The following is a 16,020-nucleotide window of genomic DNA, read 5'->3' on the forward strand; positions in this document are numbered from 1 at the left end:
GGTACTGCTGTCAGAGCGCTATATATAAAGCGCCCTCACAGTGTAGCCACGTGACTACTCTGAACACATGATAGGATCACCGCCATTTTCAAGTTTGTTTACGACGTGGTGTATCTCGTGCTCCGTGCTCGTGACAGCTCTGATGTCTCGCCCACAGGTTGACAAGGTGGAGGATTCATCTGTTCCGGTGCATAAAAAACTGTAGCAAGATGAGTGGACGGGCAGCAAAACAGACAACTTTATTTCAAAGTTGGGGTCGCGCCAACAGTGCCTCTGCGAGTGAACGTGTTGGTGCTGTACTTAGCGGGTCTGGTACCGGAAGTGATCAAATGAACGATGGTGAGCAATCACGCACTTCCAATGACCAAAGAATTGATGGAGATGGAGATTTTAATGAAGATGAATTGCTTGCTGATTTTAATGACGATGAATTACTTGCTGCTGCAGCTGCTATGGAAATGGACCAGATCTCCACAGGGCAGGAGTGGAATTCTTACGGCCAAATCTCAAACAGTATGTCGACAGCTGGATCGTCTACGCATTACAGAGGAAGTGATGCGGGCTCGAGCGCTGCTAATGATGATGGCATCGCAGGATTTGATCATTCGGCTGGCAATTTATGGATATATCCAACCAATTATCCAATCAGAGACTACCAGTACAACATCGTTCAACAAGCTCTTTTCAAAAACACCATGGTTACTCTACCGACAGGTTTAGGAAAAACATTCATTGCAGCTGTTGTTATGTATAATTTCTACCGTTGGTATGCACAAGGGAAAATAGCTTTCATGGCTCCTACGAAACCTCTAGTTGCTCAACAAATAGAGGCCTGCTACAACATCATGGGAATACCTCAGGATCACACGGCAGAAATGACAGGTACAACTCATTTCAATGTGTATATTATATGCTGTAAGGAAGATGATATTCACACCGCAGCGGTGCAGATAAGAAAAGTAAAATTCTTATTCACCTGCAGCGATGCGAATAAGCCTGGAATCTAAATTTTTTATTCGTCCCGCAGCAGTCCAAGTAAGGAAAGTAAATTTCTTATGAAGCCTACCATGGGTTGGATAAGGACTGAATGTATAATTCACCCCGCGGCGGGGTTCATAAGAAAAAAGGAATAGTATAGTGATTCTCCCTGCAACAAATTCCGTGATCCCCCAACAAGGATCAGAGACATGCACAAAAGATAAAATTGATTTGTGCTGTAAAGTTCCAGGGAGAACAATGTCGAAAGTTTTACTTGCCCAGAAAGCTTGGCAACTAAAAGCCCCAAAAGAAGTTCTGACAGTCTCAGTGGCACTCAAGTGTTGCCGAAGTATCAGAGCTTACACTAGTTGACTTGACTCACTACCTGTGACACAAGATGACTCTTTTAATCGATTATATTTTCACGATCTTTGTGCAATCCAACCAAATATGATTATGACATTAAAATATGTTTCTAGCCTTGGTGTATCATAGCTATTGGCAATGGCATTAAACAGTCCAAATTTCCCTCTTTTCCTCATCCATAGTGCATATCTCTGAGACCACCAACTACAATGTTTGTAAGGGTAGGACGTGCATATCTTTCTATGTAGTAGAATGATCTACAGGCAGGCTCCATAGTCCAGCTTATATAAATGCATGCTTTAGTGGCACAGGCCAAACTTTTTTATTGTTCTTTATTTTTGTCAGCGTAGCTGCATTGATATGAGATCATTGCTTGTGCTGTACATTGCATGGGACGATCTTTTTTTTCAATTTATTTTGTTCTCACGATGTTCAGGCCATCTGAACAAAAGGTGAGGGCTGGAGAAACGGAGCAAAATGGGGCTTGAGCGAAGGGTCTGGGAGGAGGGAGGGAGGGAGGGACTGGGAGGGATGGAGGGTTCATGGTTGTCCATGAAGTGAATGCAATACCAAGATAAAACACACCCAAGACGGGAGCAAGACCACTTGCTATACCATTTGTACCATGCACCACTTGGCCCAAGCACAGCAAAAATAGTTCACAGAGCATGTTAAACTAAGCAGATTTGGTTGTACAGTATGTTTGAAAGCTGCATTTTCATTTGGTGCATATAAACCGCTTTCTAATTGGTTTGAACCTGCGGGGTGAATAAGAAATTTAGATTTCTTATTCGTGTGGCTTTTGGTGTAAATAGCCACTTCCATTCCATATTATGGTGGTACAATATATCTTTTGTTTATTTTTTTTATTTATTTGATAATTAGTACTGTTACTACGTTAAAACAAGAAAAAATTTGAAACGTTTCTGTGACACTATTTGTTATTTGCAAACACAGGGATTAATAGTTTGAGTCCGCTTGTGTCCACACACACAAAATTTTAAAAGTCTTTGTGTTGGTGTTTAAGCCAAAAGATATGACAAAGCATACGGTGCATCATAACAAGATGGCTGACATGAACGATGTCGTATCACGGAGGTACCTCCATGGTTGTACCGATGCTCCGCCTGTTGCTGTCAACAACTTGTTTGTACTTAAGTTGCAGTGCCTTCATCTTGTGGTGGCACTGATCAACTATTTGTGTAAACCCTTTTGTAGAGCCCTTTCGGCAAATTCTTTTTTGTAAGCGAGGCTGTCTCCACATTCAGCATTCTCTATATACTTTTGTCCATCCAGAGGGAGATAAGCAGACTGATCTCTTCATCAGATCAATTTTTGCCACAAGATGTAGTGCTCTGTTCATTCGGTGAATGTTGGTTGTTGTTTATGTTACAAATACCTATCGAATGAGAGTGTTTAAGACTGTTCTGAAGCGGCTCAGTCCGTCCACACAGCGAGTTGCAGATAGAATTAATCCCTACACCGTTCAGGTCAAGTCAGCTAAACCATTTCAAATTTGAAACGTTTCAGAACCACTTGGTAGCATCCACACGTAACTTTTTAACCCTTTTCCTGCCGAGCGCCCTTGTCCGTTATCCTGCCAAGTCAGTACAAAACCGCCCCATAATATGTGCCTGCAAAAGATTGGCTCTCCTGCACGTTATCCTGCCAGGCATTTTGGCAGAAATCGCCCATTTTCAGGGTAGTTTTAGCTGTACTTATACGTGTTAGACTTCGATAATTTCTACATGCCCGTAGACAGGGGAAGGAGCTCAAGGGTTACTGCAGAAAAAAATTGAGGTCACCGGCTTTGTTTGCCCCTGGGAGTGCGTCATTTTATTGCCATTTCATGTTTATTTTTTCTGAAATAAACTCCTTCAGTATTGCGCACGTCCGCTAGGCACAAACATCACCTCACTCGTCTGTTAGTCAGAGACCCTTGGGGTCGTGCTAGGGGTGCGGCAGCACCGGCAAACCTGTCCTGTTTCCCCAGGGTAGGGTCAATTGAATACGTACCTTCAACGACTTGGCAGTGTAGCACAAAAACTACGTTTTTGCCGTTGTATTAACGACATGGCTGAGCCATTGAAGCACAGCTCCACGTAGTTTAGCCAGCTCATTTGGGAGTTGGCTTACGAGTGTTACCGTTCATTACCGACTTAATCGAGTGGTCCTCAGTCAGGTACGGGTTTGTACCGTCATGGCTTGGGCTGCAGCTAACCAGTGATAACCAGTCACTACACCCAAGTCGTCAGTCTCACTTTTGCGATGCACGGGTACAACGCAATATGCTTCCATTGTTCTAGCCATCGACGTGTCCACATGCCTGGCGGCCATTGTACTACTAGCTGGTTTGCATAACAAAAGCAGTCCCTGCTAAGTGCAGGCGGTATCCCCGTAGCATTGACCTCATGTCACCTTTTGAATTCTCCGTACGCAAACAGCGTACGTAGTTACCAATGCGTCGGCAAGAGGATACGTTTGCCTGCAAACCAGAGCCAATACTTCGGACGATGGAATAAATAAAAAATCCAAAGCCACGTCCATTGAATGGCACGGCCAAGGCGGTGAAGGACGTTGCCTGGCTTGAACTTGCAGAGCTGAAGCCCAGCTTAGTACGTCGGACACCAGTTTGTAATGGTATTTCCGAGTCGTTCATATCCGTTCCATCGGAGGAACAAGTCGAGCCGTCCCATCAAAATACGTTCTCATTTTCAGTCACGCACACTGAATAAGTGACTTTCGTCTCGCACCATCGGCACCATCTGCCAAGTCGTTTGCAAGAGGTAGCCTTCTAGATTAGCATTGCCAAGTTGGTCAAGTTCGGCACAATCTGTATAGTGCCAAGCAGCCAAGTACGTCCAACTCCACCAGAAAACGTCACCATGCTATCCTGCCAAGTCCGCTAAAAAGCGATAAAAAAAACCCACCCCCCTTGGTGTGGGGGACTGGCAGACAGGTTTCTGCACCTTTCCCTGTCTATCGACTCCCTGCAAACCCATTTCGAGGGGAAAAGGCGTTCCTTGTCAGAAAACCTCTCCTCGGATGACCCCTAAACGCACAGGGGATAGCAAAACGTAGTGCCGTCGACTTGGCAGGAAAGGGGGTACCCAAAAAGGGTCCGATTTCCACCGGGTTGGTAGAATAACGGTCACCAGTGCTTAGATTCTGGCTACACCGAATTTCAAGCGGATTTTCACCGACTTGGCAGGAAAGGGTTGAGGCAGTATTGGACCAGAGCCGTTTCAGAGGCGTTTTAAATTAATGGCCAGTGTATTAATCGGATGTATGTTGTAAGGTTTTGTTGTAGCAGTATTAGCTTTTAAGAATCATATGCAATGGTGTTTGTGGCATGTTTAGGCATTTTTTGGACTTTAAATGTTCAATGTGCAGAACAAAAACAGAAAAGAGGTGACATGGAAGTGTAGTATTAGTAGGCCCCCAGTCGCCTGGCTTTCTTGGCAGCAGTTACTGGCTGGGACAAGGCGTACCACCCTACCACTAAGCACAACAGTCTGCTGAACTTCATTCCTTCAATATATTGTGCTTTGATATTTATATGCACACAGACTTGGAACCAATCTGGCATTGAAATATCCAGAACAAAAACAGAAAGTTTCCTTCTCTGAGATGGAATTATTATCATGGAAAAGTCTTGTTTGGACATGGACCAAGCATGACATAAAGAGGCACTCACATTAATTGTAAATTCATACTCTGTTTATAAATGGAACTCTCTGATATTGTATGTCGTACATATAAATGTTAAAATTCAAAACTTAAAAATTTTAGATTGAAGATTGAATATTTGTGTATGATGGCCTGTTCTATTGAAGATACATATAATTATCATACATGCTATGCCTGTATTGCCATTCTCCTATTGTTTAGACGGTACTGATATGAACCTGTATTTTTTTGGGAGTGGAGATTTAGCCGAATGGTTCTGTCTGTGGCCTCTCAGCTAGGCGACTGATGCCGTATGTTGTGGGTTCGAATCCGATTGAAAAACTATCCGTATTTTAACATGTTAAAATACGAATTATATTTTCACTGTAACTGAACTACTTACAGCTAACTGTACGCGTGTCCTTCGCTGGTGTGCGTGACTTCAGTACGTTCCCTGCCTGTTGACAGTGTATCATGATAGAACCGCTATACGACAAATTTCCTGTTGTCAAGTTTAAGTATCTGGGTAGTGAATTACATCCTTCACAGCTATAAATGAGCCACAAAAATCCAACTGCACTGAAAATACTCGCGACAAACAAGATGCACCTTTTATTTCCGATTTGTACCTGTCATTGAGATTCACAGGTCATGATTGTGTATGGTGGTACCCATGTGGGTTTCGGATACAATGTAAGATACTAGGGAAAGTCAAACCTTCACTTAGGTTGTTAAAAGAAGTTTATTTCTATTTAGGCAAGCCAGTAACGAATATATACGAGCAGACGATGTAAATACCCTTGATATGTTTTATTTGTCCAGCAACAAAATCCATACTAGTTACTTTACAACGCTACCGGCTACAGCTTATCGTGTACTCACTTCACGTTTACAGCTTATCGTGTACTTCTTCTACAAACTGTTAAAACCTGTGTTGACATCTTAATATTTAAATTGTTTGCTTTAAAAGTGTGCCATAAACCCTCCCTTGAAGTGGAATGACCAAACAGTGGAATAATATCATGAAGTGATACAGTTGTCATCACTCCCTAGCAACCAACTTTTTATCAGTACAGCGAGGAGCAAGCAAGGTGTATTTCAGTTGATTTTGTCACTTATTTCGGAACAGTCATACAGTCATAACCAAAGTATGCATGTATGATAAAGGGGTTATTACACGAAGTTTAGGTGATACCGTGTCATATTCTTGTGATGTGTTCACATTTTGACTTGTTGCTGCGCAACTCGTCAAAATATGGACACATCTCTTGAGTACGACACGGTATCGCCCAAACTTTACGTAATAATCCCTAAATACATACTGTACACAGTGTTCTCCCTGAATAAGGTAACAGGGGCGTGGCGCCCTCTTGTAAATTCCGAGCACCCCCTTGCCAGAAATGAAAAAGATTTATTTTTTTGAAAAATAAAGCAATAAAATGTACGGGAGGAAAAAAGTTGACAGTGCTTTACAGGCAAAAGGCAAGCATGAGCGTCGATCCCACATGCTGCAAACGTAATTCTCATCTATCTTGCAAATCTCGCGAGTTTGTGATGTCATCCAAGATCATAAGCCCATGTGCAGCTCATCAATAGCAGCCATATTTGCATGGCTCGCAGGCCGTAACGTTAACCACGGTGCTCCATAGTGACCGTGCATTAAGGAACTGACTTGGCTGAGTAAACATGCCAAGGAGCAGAGTGCACTGAATTTTTATAGAAGGTTTAATTTCGCTTGTGTATTCCTTCCCAAAGCAAAACGACCAATTTTTAAGCTCGGCCGGAAGTGTATCAGGCAGAGAACACGTGAGTGTTATGGTAATAATTTTGACATTGATGAATAAAAATGTATGTCTGTCGCTATGTTTTCATTTTCAAAAAATGTTATCTTCATTGAAATCAATGAACTTGGGATAAAAGTAATGGAACACTGTTTCAGATTTCTTTTCCTTTGAGTTTTTTATACGAAAAAATCTGAAAAAATACTCGCCAAGTGCCACCATATAACACCATTTTAATCTCTGTTTTTCAAAAGCTCCAACGGCAAGGGGGACACCCCCCTCCTGACCTCCCCCCGCGACCACTTACGCGGTCGCTTGTGGTGCTTTGCACCACGTCTTCGCCCTATTGTAAAATAATCCTGGGGAGAACACTGGTACACTATTACATGTACCTGTCCAGTGTGAAATGTCTATATGGAAACAGCAGTGAAGGATTTGAACTTGGGAAATTTCAGAAAGCATGTGATGTACAGTTCAATATGAGGGAAGAAAATAAACCAAGAGACTGAACAACACAATCCTCTTGTCACTATGAAATCAAACAGCCTTATTTTTGTAATCTGAGCAAAGCTCAGTATATACATGTACTTGAAATGCTCTGTAGTTTTTAGTCCCCACGGACACCGTCCGGGGGGACTTATAGGTTTGGTCATGTCCGTGCGTGCGTGCGTCCGTCCGTGCGTCCGTCCGTGCGTCCGTCCGTTCACGCAGATATCTCAGAGATGCCTGGAGCGATTTCATTCAAACTTGGTACAAGGATTACTTCATATGTCATACAGATGCACGTCGATTTGTTTTGTGATGCGATCCAATATGGCTGCCAGGCGGCCATTTTATTACGATTTTTTCATGTACAGAGCCATAACTCAGGCATGTTTCAACTGATTTTATTCAAAGTTGGTACAAGGACATTGACCAATGTCATAGATATGCACATCAATTTTTTTTGTGATACGATCCAATATGGCCGCCAGGCGGCCATTTTATCACGATTTTTTCATGTACAGAGCCATAACTCAGACATGTCTCAACCGATTTTATTCAAAGTTGGTACAAGGACATTGACCAATGCCATAGATATGCACGTCAATTTGTTTTGTGATACGATCCAATATGGCCGCAAGGCGGCCATTTTGTTACGATTTTTTCATGTACAGAGCCATAACTCAGGCATAACTCAACCGATTTTATTCAAACTTGGTACAAGGATATTGACCTATGTCATGCACATGCACATTGATTTGTTATGTGATACGATCCAATATGGCCGCCGTGTGGCCATTTTATCACATTTTTTCATGTCCAGAACCATAACTCAGACATGTATCAAGTGAATTTATTCAAAGTTGGTACAAGGAGATTCACCAATGTCATACATATGCACATTAATTTGTTTTGTGATACGATCCAATATGGCTGCTGTGCGGCAATTTTGTTATGATTTTTTCATGTACAAGCCATAACTCAGGCATATCTCAACCAATTTAATCAAATTTGCTACAAGGACATTGACCTATGTCATACATATGCACATATATTTGTTTTGTGATACGATCCAATATGGCCACCGTGTGGCCATTTTATTACGATTTTTCCATGTCCTGAACTACAACTCACACATGTATCAAGCGAATTTATTCAAAAGTATTTTTATCACAGACCTAATGAAGAGGACTCTATCCTCTCTGAGGACCTGTAATCAAAGTACCCATTAACAAGTGGGGACTGTGTCATCAACGATGACTTGTTTCTTCTGTCATTGTTCAATTGGTCATCCATATTTGAAGAACAAAAATCACCTTTTTATCACAACTGGAAGTTGTAATATAGAGGTGGTTTCAACCGGTGTTTGATGTCGTCCATTTCCGTAAACGACAAAAAGTCAAAAACTGCTGAACAGACTGCGTTGATATTTGGTACCGATACATAGACTGGTTCCAAGGTTCCAATTCAGAAAAATGGAGCCAAATGGAGCGGAGGTTATATAGTTTTGGGAAATTTCTAACCCCCCTTTTTAACTAATTGATTTCATACATGTAGTTTTGGAATGTACACCAATCCTGCATTGTGGACTGTTTTATGAGTTGTGGAACAGAAATGAGGTTTTGATGAATGTTAGAAATATGCAGGATGGCTGATTCAAAGTATAAGAGATTTCTATGCTCTTTTGGGTATCAAAAGCAATGAAAAAAACATATTTCATAGTTTAGATTCTCACTTTTGAGATGACCCTAAGCAATATACAATATACAGACTTTGACATTCCAGAGATTAAGTATCCATGACCTCACATGTTACAGTCTTTCACTACCATGGTATGGCCCAAACCCATTGTTATCAATGGTGAGTGTGGACCTGTCTACAGGAAATTGGGGTGAACAGGTTATACAATGCCATGACAAGTTGCAAGGTAGCACCAGCATAGAGTCCTACGCATGTCCATGTGTTCTCACAGGAAATTACAGGGAAAAAATTATTTGAGATGTTTCTCTCCTTTAAATAGAAGTATATAACAATTTAAACCTGTCATGGATGGATTGCTCTCAAATGATCTGAAACACAGTTATTGCCCATTAGCAACAAATCTATAGCAAGATTTATGTAAAGTTCATGAACTTACACAAGGTATTAGACAAAAGATGACCATGACTTTGCTACTTTTCAACATTTATTTCATTCAGATTTCCTCAGCTTAGTGTATAATTTTGTAATCTTAATTACTGTCAACTTAGCTTTACTAACTTATTCTAACCTCATTATTCTTACACTACTGTTATACCTTATAACCACAAAATTTCAAGAGATGCATATATGATTGTCACTTAACAAACAATTTACAAATATGTCTTCTGCTGTTTTCTCCATATACATATACATGTCCCTTTTCTCATAAAAATGGGCTTAAAATCGCAATGTGAAAAATAGTCTTTCAGCTGTATGTTGCTCATTGACTTCGTGGTCTGTCTAATTAGTCTCCACGGACACCGTCCGGGGGGACTTATAGGTTTGGTCATGTCCGTGTGTGTGTGCCTGCGTCCGTGTGTGCATCCGTCCGTCTGTTCACGCAGATATCTCAGACATGCCCAGGTCAATTTCTTTCAAACTTTGCACAAGGATAGTACCCTACCCCATACAGATGCACGTCGATTTGGCCATGTTAGAGGACATTTTAGTTTACACAACCATAGACTACCATGTATAAGTCAGCTGTCTATAGAATCCCATGTATAGGGCAAGTAAAATAAAAATTTAGTTTCTCATCATATTCATATTGCAAAAAGGATTCAGTGACACAGTTTTTAGTCCAGGGCCTTATGGATTTGGTCATGTCCCTCCGGTCACGCAGATATATCAAATATTTTGACAAAATCTCCCGTGACCTCGGTGACCTTTGACCTCAAATATACATATTTGTCCATAACTCAGTAACCACAAGTGCTACACCCTTCATATATGGTATGATGGGACACCTTATGACGCCACATATTGTACCTCATTAATTATGTGCATATCTAATTTTGAGCGAGCCAATAGAGCTAGGTCTGATTTTTGGTATATAGGGATGACTTAGCAATTCAATTTTTTTTGACAAAATGTCACATGACCTCAGTGACATTTGACCTGAAATATACATATTTGTCCATAACTCAGTAACCACAAGTGCTACACCCTTCATATATGGTATGATGGGACACCGCATGACGCCACATATTGTACCTCATTAATTATGAGTAGTTTCACAATGTGCCAGTTGTGATCAAGTGCCATTGGCGCTATTTTTTCCATCATTTTTTGCCATCAGGAAGTATGCCACCTACGGAAAGACTCAGGGCTTGGAAAGAGAAGAGAGTTTTCTTTTTAACTCCACAAGTCATGATGAATGATCTAAGTCGTGGTGCATGTCCTAGCACTGACGTTAAATGCCTTGTTATTGATGAGGCTCATAAAGCCCTTGGAAATCATGCCTATTGTCAGGTTAGTGATACTACTGATAGAATTTAACTTGTCATGATAAGTGTCACATCTGTAATGCTGTATATACACATACATGGCATCATTGAAAGATAATCATAAAATGATCAGTGAAGCATAAGAGTTACTGTACATCAAACAAAAAACCTTCAGTTGAAGTTTCATTGAACCAAAAGGTGTATGTAAAATAATTTTTTCAGTTAGAAAAATGTTTGTGTTCAATGCCAATGGAAGCCATAAGGTGTGTTCCAATTATGCCCACTGATTACAGATTTGTGTCCCTGAATGCTTAACCTTTCATTTGTCATTTTTTTTTATAGTATGCAAATTTTTTTTTGTGGCAATTTAGGTTTTATTTGTGACAAGTATCCATCTCTTGGACACCATTGCCTTAGCATTCAGTCTGTACACATAATAAAAGAATTGGAATGACCAGTGTGTTCTTGTTATCTGTCCTAAAGGTGGTGAGAGAGCTTGTCCGATATACTCAACAATTTAGAGTTCTGGCATTAAGTGCAACACCAGGTGGAGATATCAAGGTATGTTCATGTATACTGTATTGAAATGGAATATTGTAAGGCGATGGTATTTTCTGTTTTGTTGAGATGTTTAAGTACATGTACAGTGTACCATACATCTATGTTGTGTGAATATGTAGTTTTATCATTACCAATTGAAACCCAGGCTCTGTGTACAAAAAAACCTACTGATAATTCCTAACTGTGGACATCTTGGATACTCTGAGTCCAAGTGAGATATTTCCTTCTTTACTTAATTCAGAGGATAGGTCGTAGTCTAGGTGGTGTCTCAGGAAACCAGCATTGAGACAACAAATTGCTAATGTTTGAGTCGTGTCTTGTTTTATGAATGGTCTCTTTGCATGCTACATACAAGTATGTTGTGCACAACTAAAAATACATGTTTTGTTTGCGTGATTGTTCTTTTATTGATTTTGTTTAAAAATAGAATGATTGAAGTTTTGATGTATCATCCATGTCTGTCTTTGTCACTGTCATAGGCTTTAGTGGTCAATTCTGATGAAGTAGTCCTAGTTCTCAGATGTCTTTTCTTTCATTTTCATGTGAAAGAAGATATATATGTTTTGTTGTTTTGCAGGGAGTACAACAAGTACTGAATAATCTGTTGATTTCACATGTTGAAATACGATCAGAAGAGTCCATTGACATCCAACCTTATGTGCATGAAAGGAAAGTAGAAAAAATGGTTGTCAAACTTGATGAAGAAATTAAGGAAATCAAAGATCGATACGTCCAGGTATGTCTGAAACTTTACAACTACACATGACACATGATATGCTACTGCCATTGAATGATGAATAGGAAAGAGTTTGTATGATAGACTCAGCAATTGAGAGTTCTGGTATTAAGGTAGAACGCACCTCGGGGACAGACATTCGGACTCTCAAACTTTTACAATTCTCTTCTGATATACCACATGTGGGGGTTCATTTTAAAGCTCTTGGTGAAAGAAAACTTTTCATCGGCAAAGTTTTTCGAAATTCGAAAATTTTTATTTTTCTCCATAGAGTTAACACAGGAATAGCGGCCATTTTGAATTTCCAATATCGGTAAATCTTGGGTAATTTGTTTCTCTAGTACAAAAATTTGCGCGGTGACCCCCTATTTTTATTCTTGATTTTGAAAGAGAATGACTGAAGATCCCTTGAGGAAAGTTAGAGCAAAAGTTAAAGTCTTTCACTTTCGAGGTGCGTTCTACCTTAAGTGCGACACCAGGTGTAGATATCAAGATATGTTCATGTTTACTATATTGAAATGTAAAATTGTAAAGTATATTTGAAAAGTATATTTACAAGGCCATGAAGAAACAACACACTACGTTTACAATCCCATGAGGAATTCTTGAACTTTCCACAATTGTATTGTTAGAAGCCAAAGTGCAAAGGATTGTACAGTTGGAGCAGCAAGTTATTTTGCAAGGAGTTAACACTGACAGTCTCAACATATGTTACGACAGAAAACATCTTCTTTGGTAAATGTGGAAATTACTCTACTCTCATCAACTTGTCTGAAATAGCACCAGACATTTAATGTAACAATTTGAACATAAATTGATAACAGGACCTCAAAGATAAATGAGTATCATTTCCAATTACTGCAGAGTAAATGTAGGCTTAAACAATTATTTTCCTCGTGTACCTGATAGTAAACGTAATGATCAAGGTAAAATACAGGGTAAAGGAGGCAGTCCCCTGGGGTGGGGTTCTTTTTCCACGGGTTTATTTTATTATTATTATTTTACTGTGTGTTGTGGACGGCTGTGGTTTTGACTCAATCAATTAATCCGCTGATACGGACAGCCCATTAGCAAGTTGGCAACATTTGTGGAACAATTAAAATGGTATGTACACAGGTTGGAGAGGCGATAAGGAATTGTAGGTAATAACGAAGCAGTCAGACGGTTTGGAGTCAAAATCTTTATTTGAAATATGGCAGTCAAAATTAATAAAATTATCTGTAGTATTAAATAGAGGAAGCTGTCAGGCGGTTTGTAGTCGAAATCTTTACTTGAAATATCACAGTCAAAATTAGTGAAATAAACCTGTGCACAAAGAATCCCACCCCTTCCCCACCCCAGGGGACTGCCTCCTTTACCCTATGATAAAATCATTCAGATTGCAACCATGTATTCACAAAATCCCTACATTCGCACATCAATGGAGTTAGATGATTTCAGTGTGAATCACCTTGACCATGATTGATCGATCAAATAATAAATAAACCAACAATTGAAGCCATTGAAAAATATTGATAACTGATGGTACACACATAGAGCATGACTTTCAAAAACAGTCTCTTTCATATAGATGTCAAGTTGATTACAACTTTCAATGTATATGCACAAAGGTTAAGCCAGACTATCATTAGTAGACATGAGGTTATTGACATCATAATAATAACACTTTAATAACACTTTATTGCAAAACAACACACTCTGGAAAGTGCAATATAGCATGAATGAACTAAATATTTCATAAAACACTGTTGTCATTGTTTTTACTTGCAGCTGCTGGGGGAAACATAGTGTTTGTAATATATTTCATAAGAACCTAAAATGTACAAACACTTTTCTCTTTCATTAAAATGTAATATGCAAAAAACTGTGTGGTCTTGTAAGTCTTCAGAAGAAGAAATACACAATGTCCTGTAGATGCTACATGTATGTTGATAACATTCATCTGAACCTGTTTGGAAGTAGAATAAGAACTTGCAATGGACGTACAAAATAAAAATAATGAAAAAATCATCAAAAGTTTGCGTTATGGGTTTTTTAAGGTAGGAACAGAAAAACAATAACATTTGTGTCTCTTTCTGTAGATCCTATCCATATATGTTAACAGGCTGATTCAAAGGAGAGTTCTTTACAAGCGAGAAGTGACAAGTTTATCCAAGTTTATGATACTGAAAGCCAGAGAAGATTTTCGCTGTAATCCCCCAACTAACATTCAGGTTTGTTTTCTAATGTTGTCTCTAATAGTTTTACTCTGCTAGTTCAATGTGACAAAAACCAAAGAAAAGTCAGGAAGGTGACAGTAAGGTACATGTACATGAGTGTTTCCACTGTACTTGAGTTTCCACTTGAGTAACCATGCTGGTACAGCAGTGTTCTTTTTTAAATGCCAGTGGAAAAAATAACTGCAACCCAACTTTGGTAAGTGAAGTACATATGAACAGATAGGCCAGCATAAACACCTTTGTGTTGTGACATTTTGATGTTTTTTTTTTGTATTTAAGTTGTTTTATTGGTAACATTTTCTTTAGTAACAGTAACTTAAAGTAAATAATTGAAGTAACAGTGCTTAGTTATCTACAATTGTGTGTAAAATTGAAATCCATTTGCTGCAGTGTCTCTCTAATTTGTCTTTTTCCAGAGCTATTTCGTACTCTAGATGGTAGTTGAATTTCACTTGCAACATAAAAGAATGGTTTACTCTGTTTCATGTTCATGGCATAGATGTGTCTTTTGGCTAACAGGAGCAAGTGATTGTGAATGTCAGAGTAACTGTCAACACAAAAGAGCACTTCATTTTGTTGTGTCCGTTCCGGTCAATGATTCTGAGATTGACATTGCTTGTCAAACAATTTGGAACGACATTTTGATGTTAGCAAAACCTCTGGTGACTTTTGGCCAGTGCTCACAGGGATTTCTACAATGGCATGCATCTCCTGCTCAGTAGCATGGTGTGGAGAGAGGAGAGTATAGAGACAATGATTAATTGGCAATCTAGCATCATCTCATCAACAACACAATTGGAGAAAGAAAGTAGAGGCACATAGAAATGGCTTACAAGCAGAAATACAAAGACTAAATTCAAATTTATTTTCATTGTTAAATGTAAGCTTTATTTTTCATTTTTGTTTTATCAGGGGAAGGCTCAACAAGGCATGGTAGAGGGTGACTTTGCTATGAGTATCAGTTTATATCATGGATATGAATTACTGCTACAACATGGTATGCGATCACTCTATTCATTCCTTCAAAGTATGATAGATGGATCCAAAGGCTCATCAAGGGCAAGATCTGAACTCAGTAGAAACCCAGACTTTATTTCATTATTAGACACTTTGAGAGATAAATACCAAGATGACAGCAACCAGAGTGTTAATGTGAGTGGATTATTTTCAACACCTGGAAAGACATCAGTGAAACCAACAAACAAGCCGTTTGTTATAAGTCATCCTAAGATGGGTAAACTCAGAGAAGTTGTTCTGGAACATTTCCACAAATCAGGTGAGTGCTGGTGATTTTTTATATATACTATAGACTATAGTCTATAGAAGCTATTGGGATGGGTATCCGTCCGGCGTCCGGCGTCAGTCTGTATGTATGTATGTATGTATGTATGTATGTATGTATGTATGTATGTATGTATGTATGTATGTATGTCCGTTTGTGAGGCGTCCGTCCACTCAAATATCTTGAGAACCGCAGTACTTACTGATTTGATATTTGTTGTGTAGATGAAAAATATGATTTTGAGAAACTATTTTTTTTAATTTTTAGCTCCCATAGCCATATGTATATATGGCAATGGAAGCTATTCTTATAGGCTAGGAAAATGTCTGTATGTCTGTATGTCTGTATGTCTGTATGTCTGTCCGTCAACATCAAAAACTCCAAAACCGCTGTACATTTCATCTTGATATTTGGTGTGTACATGGATGATGGGCTGTAGATGAGATTTTGTTCAAATGAAGTTGTCATTGCCAAAAAT

The 16,020-nt window shown here is 39.3% G+C and overlaps 1 protein-coding gene across 1 annotated transcript in view; it reads left to right on the plus strand.

Annotated features, from left to right (window-relative positions):
* Positions 1-86: 86 nt before the first annotated feature.
* LOC139144294 (Fanconi anemia group M protein-like) overlaps positions 87-16,020 on the plus strand; it is a 47,215-nt gene continuing 31,281 nt past the window's right edge. Inside the window, exons 1-6 of the mRNA XM_070714980.1 lie at positions 87-882; positions 10,597-10,769; positions 11,228-11,305; positions 11,883-12,041; positions 14,123-14,254; positions 15,173-15,536. Coding sequence (XP_070571081.1) covers positions 210-882; positions 10,597-10,769; positions 11,228-11,305; positions 11,883-12,041; positions 14,123-14,254; positions 15,173-15,536 — 1,579 coding nt within the window. The 5' untranslated portion in view covers positions 87-209. The remainder of the gene's footprint in view (positions 883-10,596; positions 10,770-11,227; positions 11,306-11,882; positions 12,042-14,122; positions 14,255-15,172; positions 15,537-16,020) is intronic.

This window comes from Ptychodera flava, chromosome 11 (genome assembly GCF_041260155.1).
Source record: "Ptychodera flava strain L36383 chromosome 11, AS_Pfla_20210202, whole genome shotgun sequence".
In the NCBI taxonomy this organism is placed as follows: Eukaryota; Metazoa; Hemichordata; class Enteropneusta; family Ptychoderidae; genus Ptychodera; species Ptychodera flava.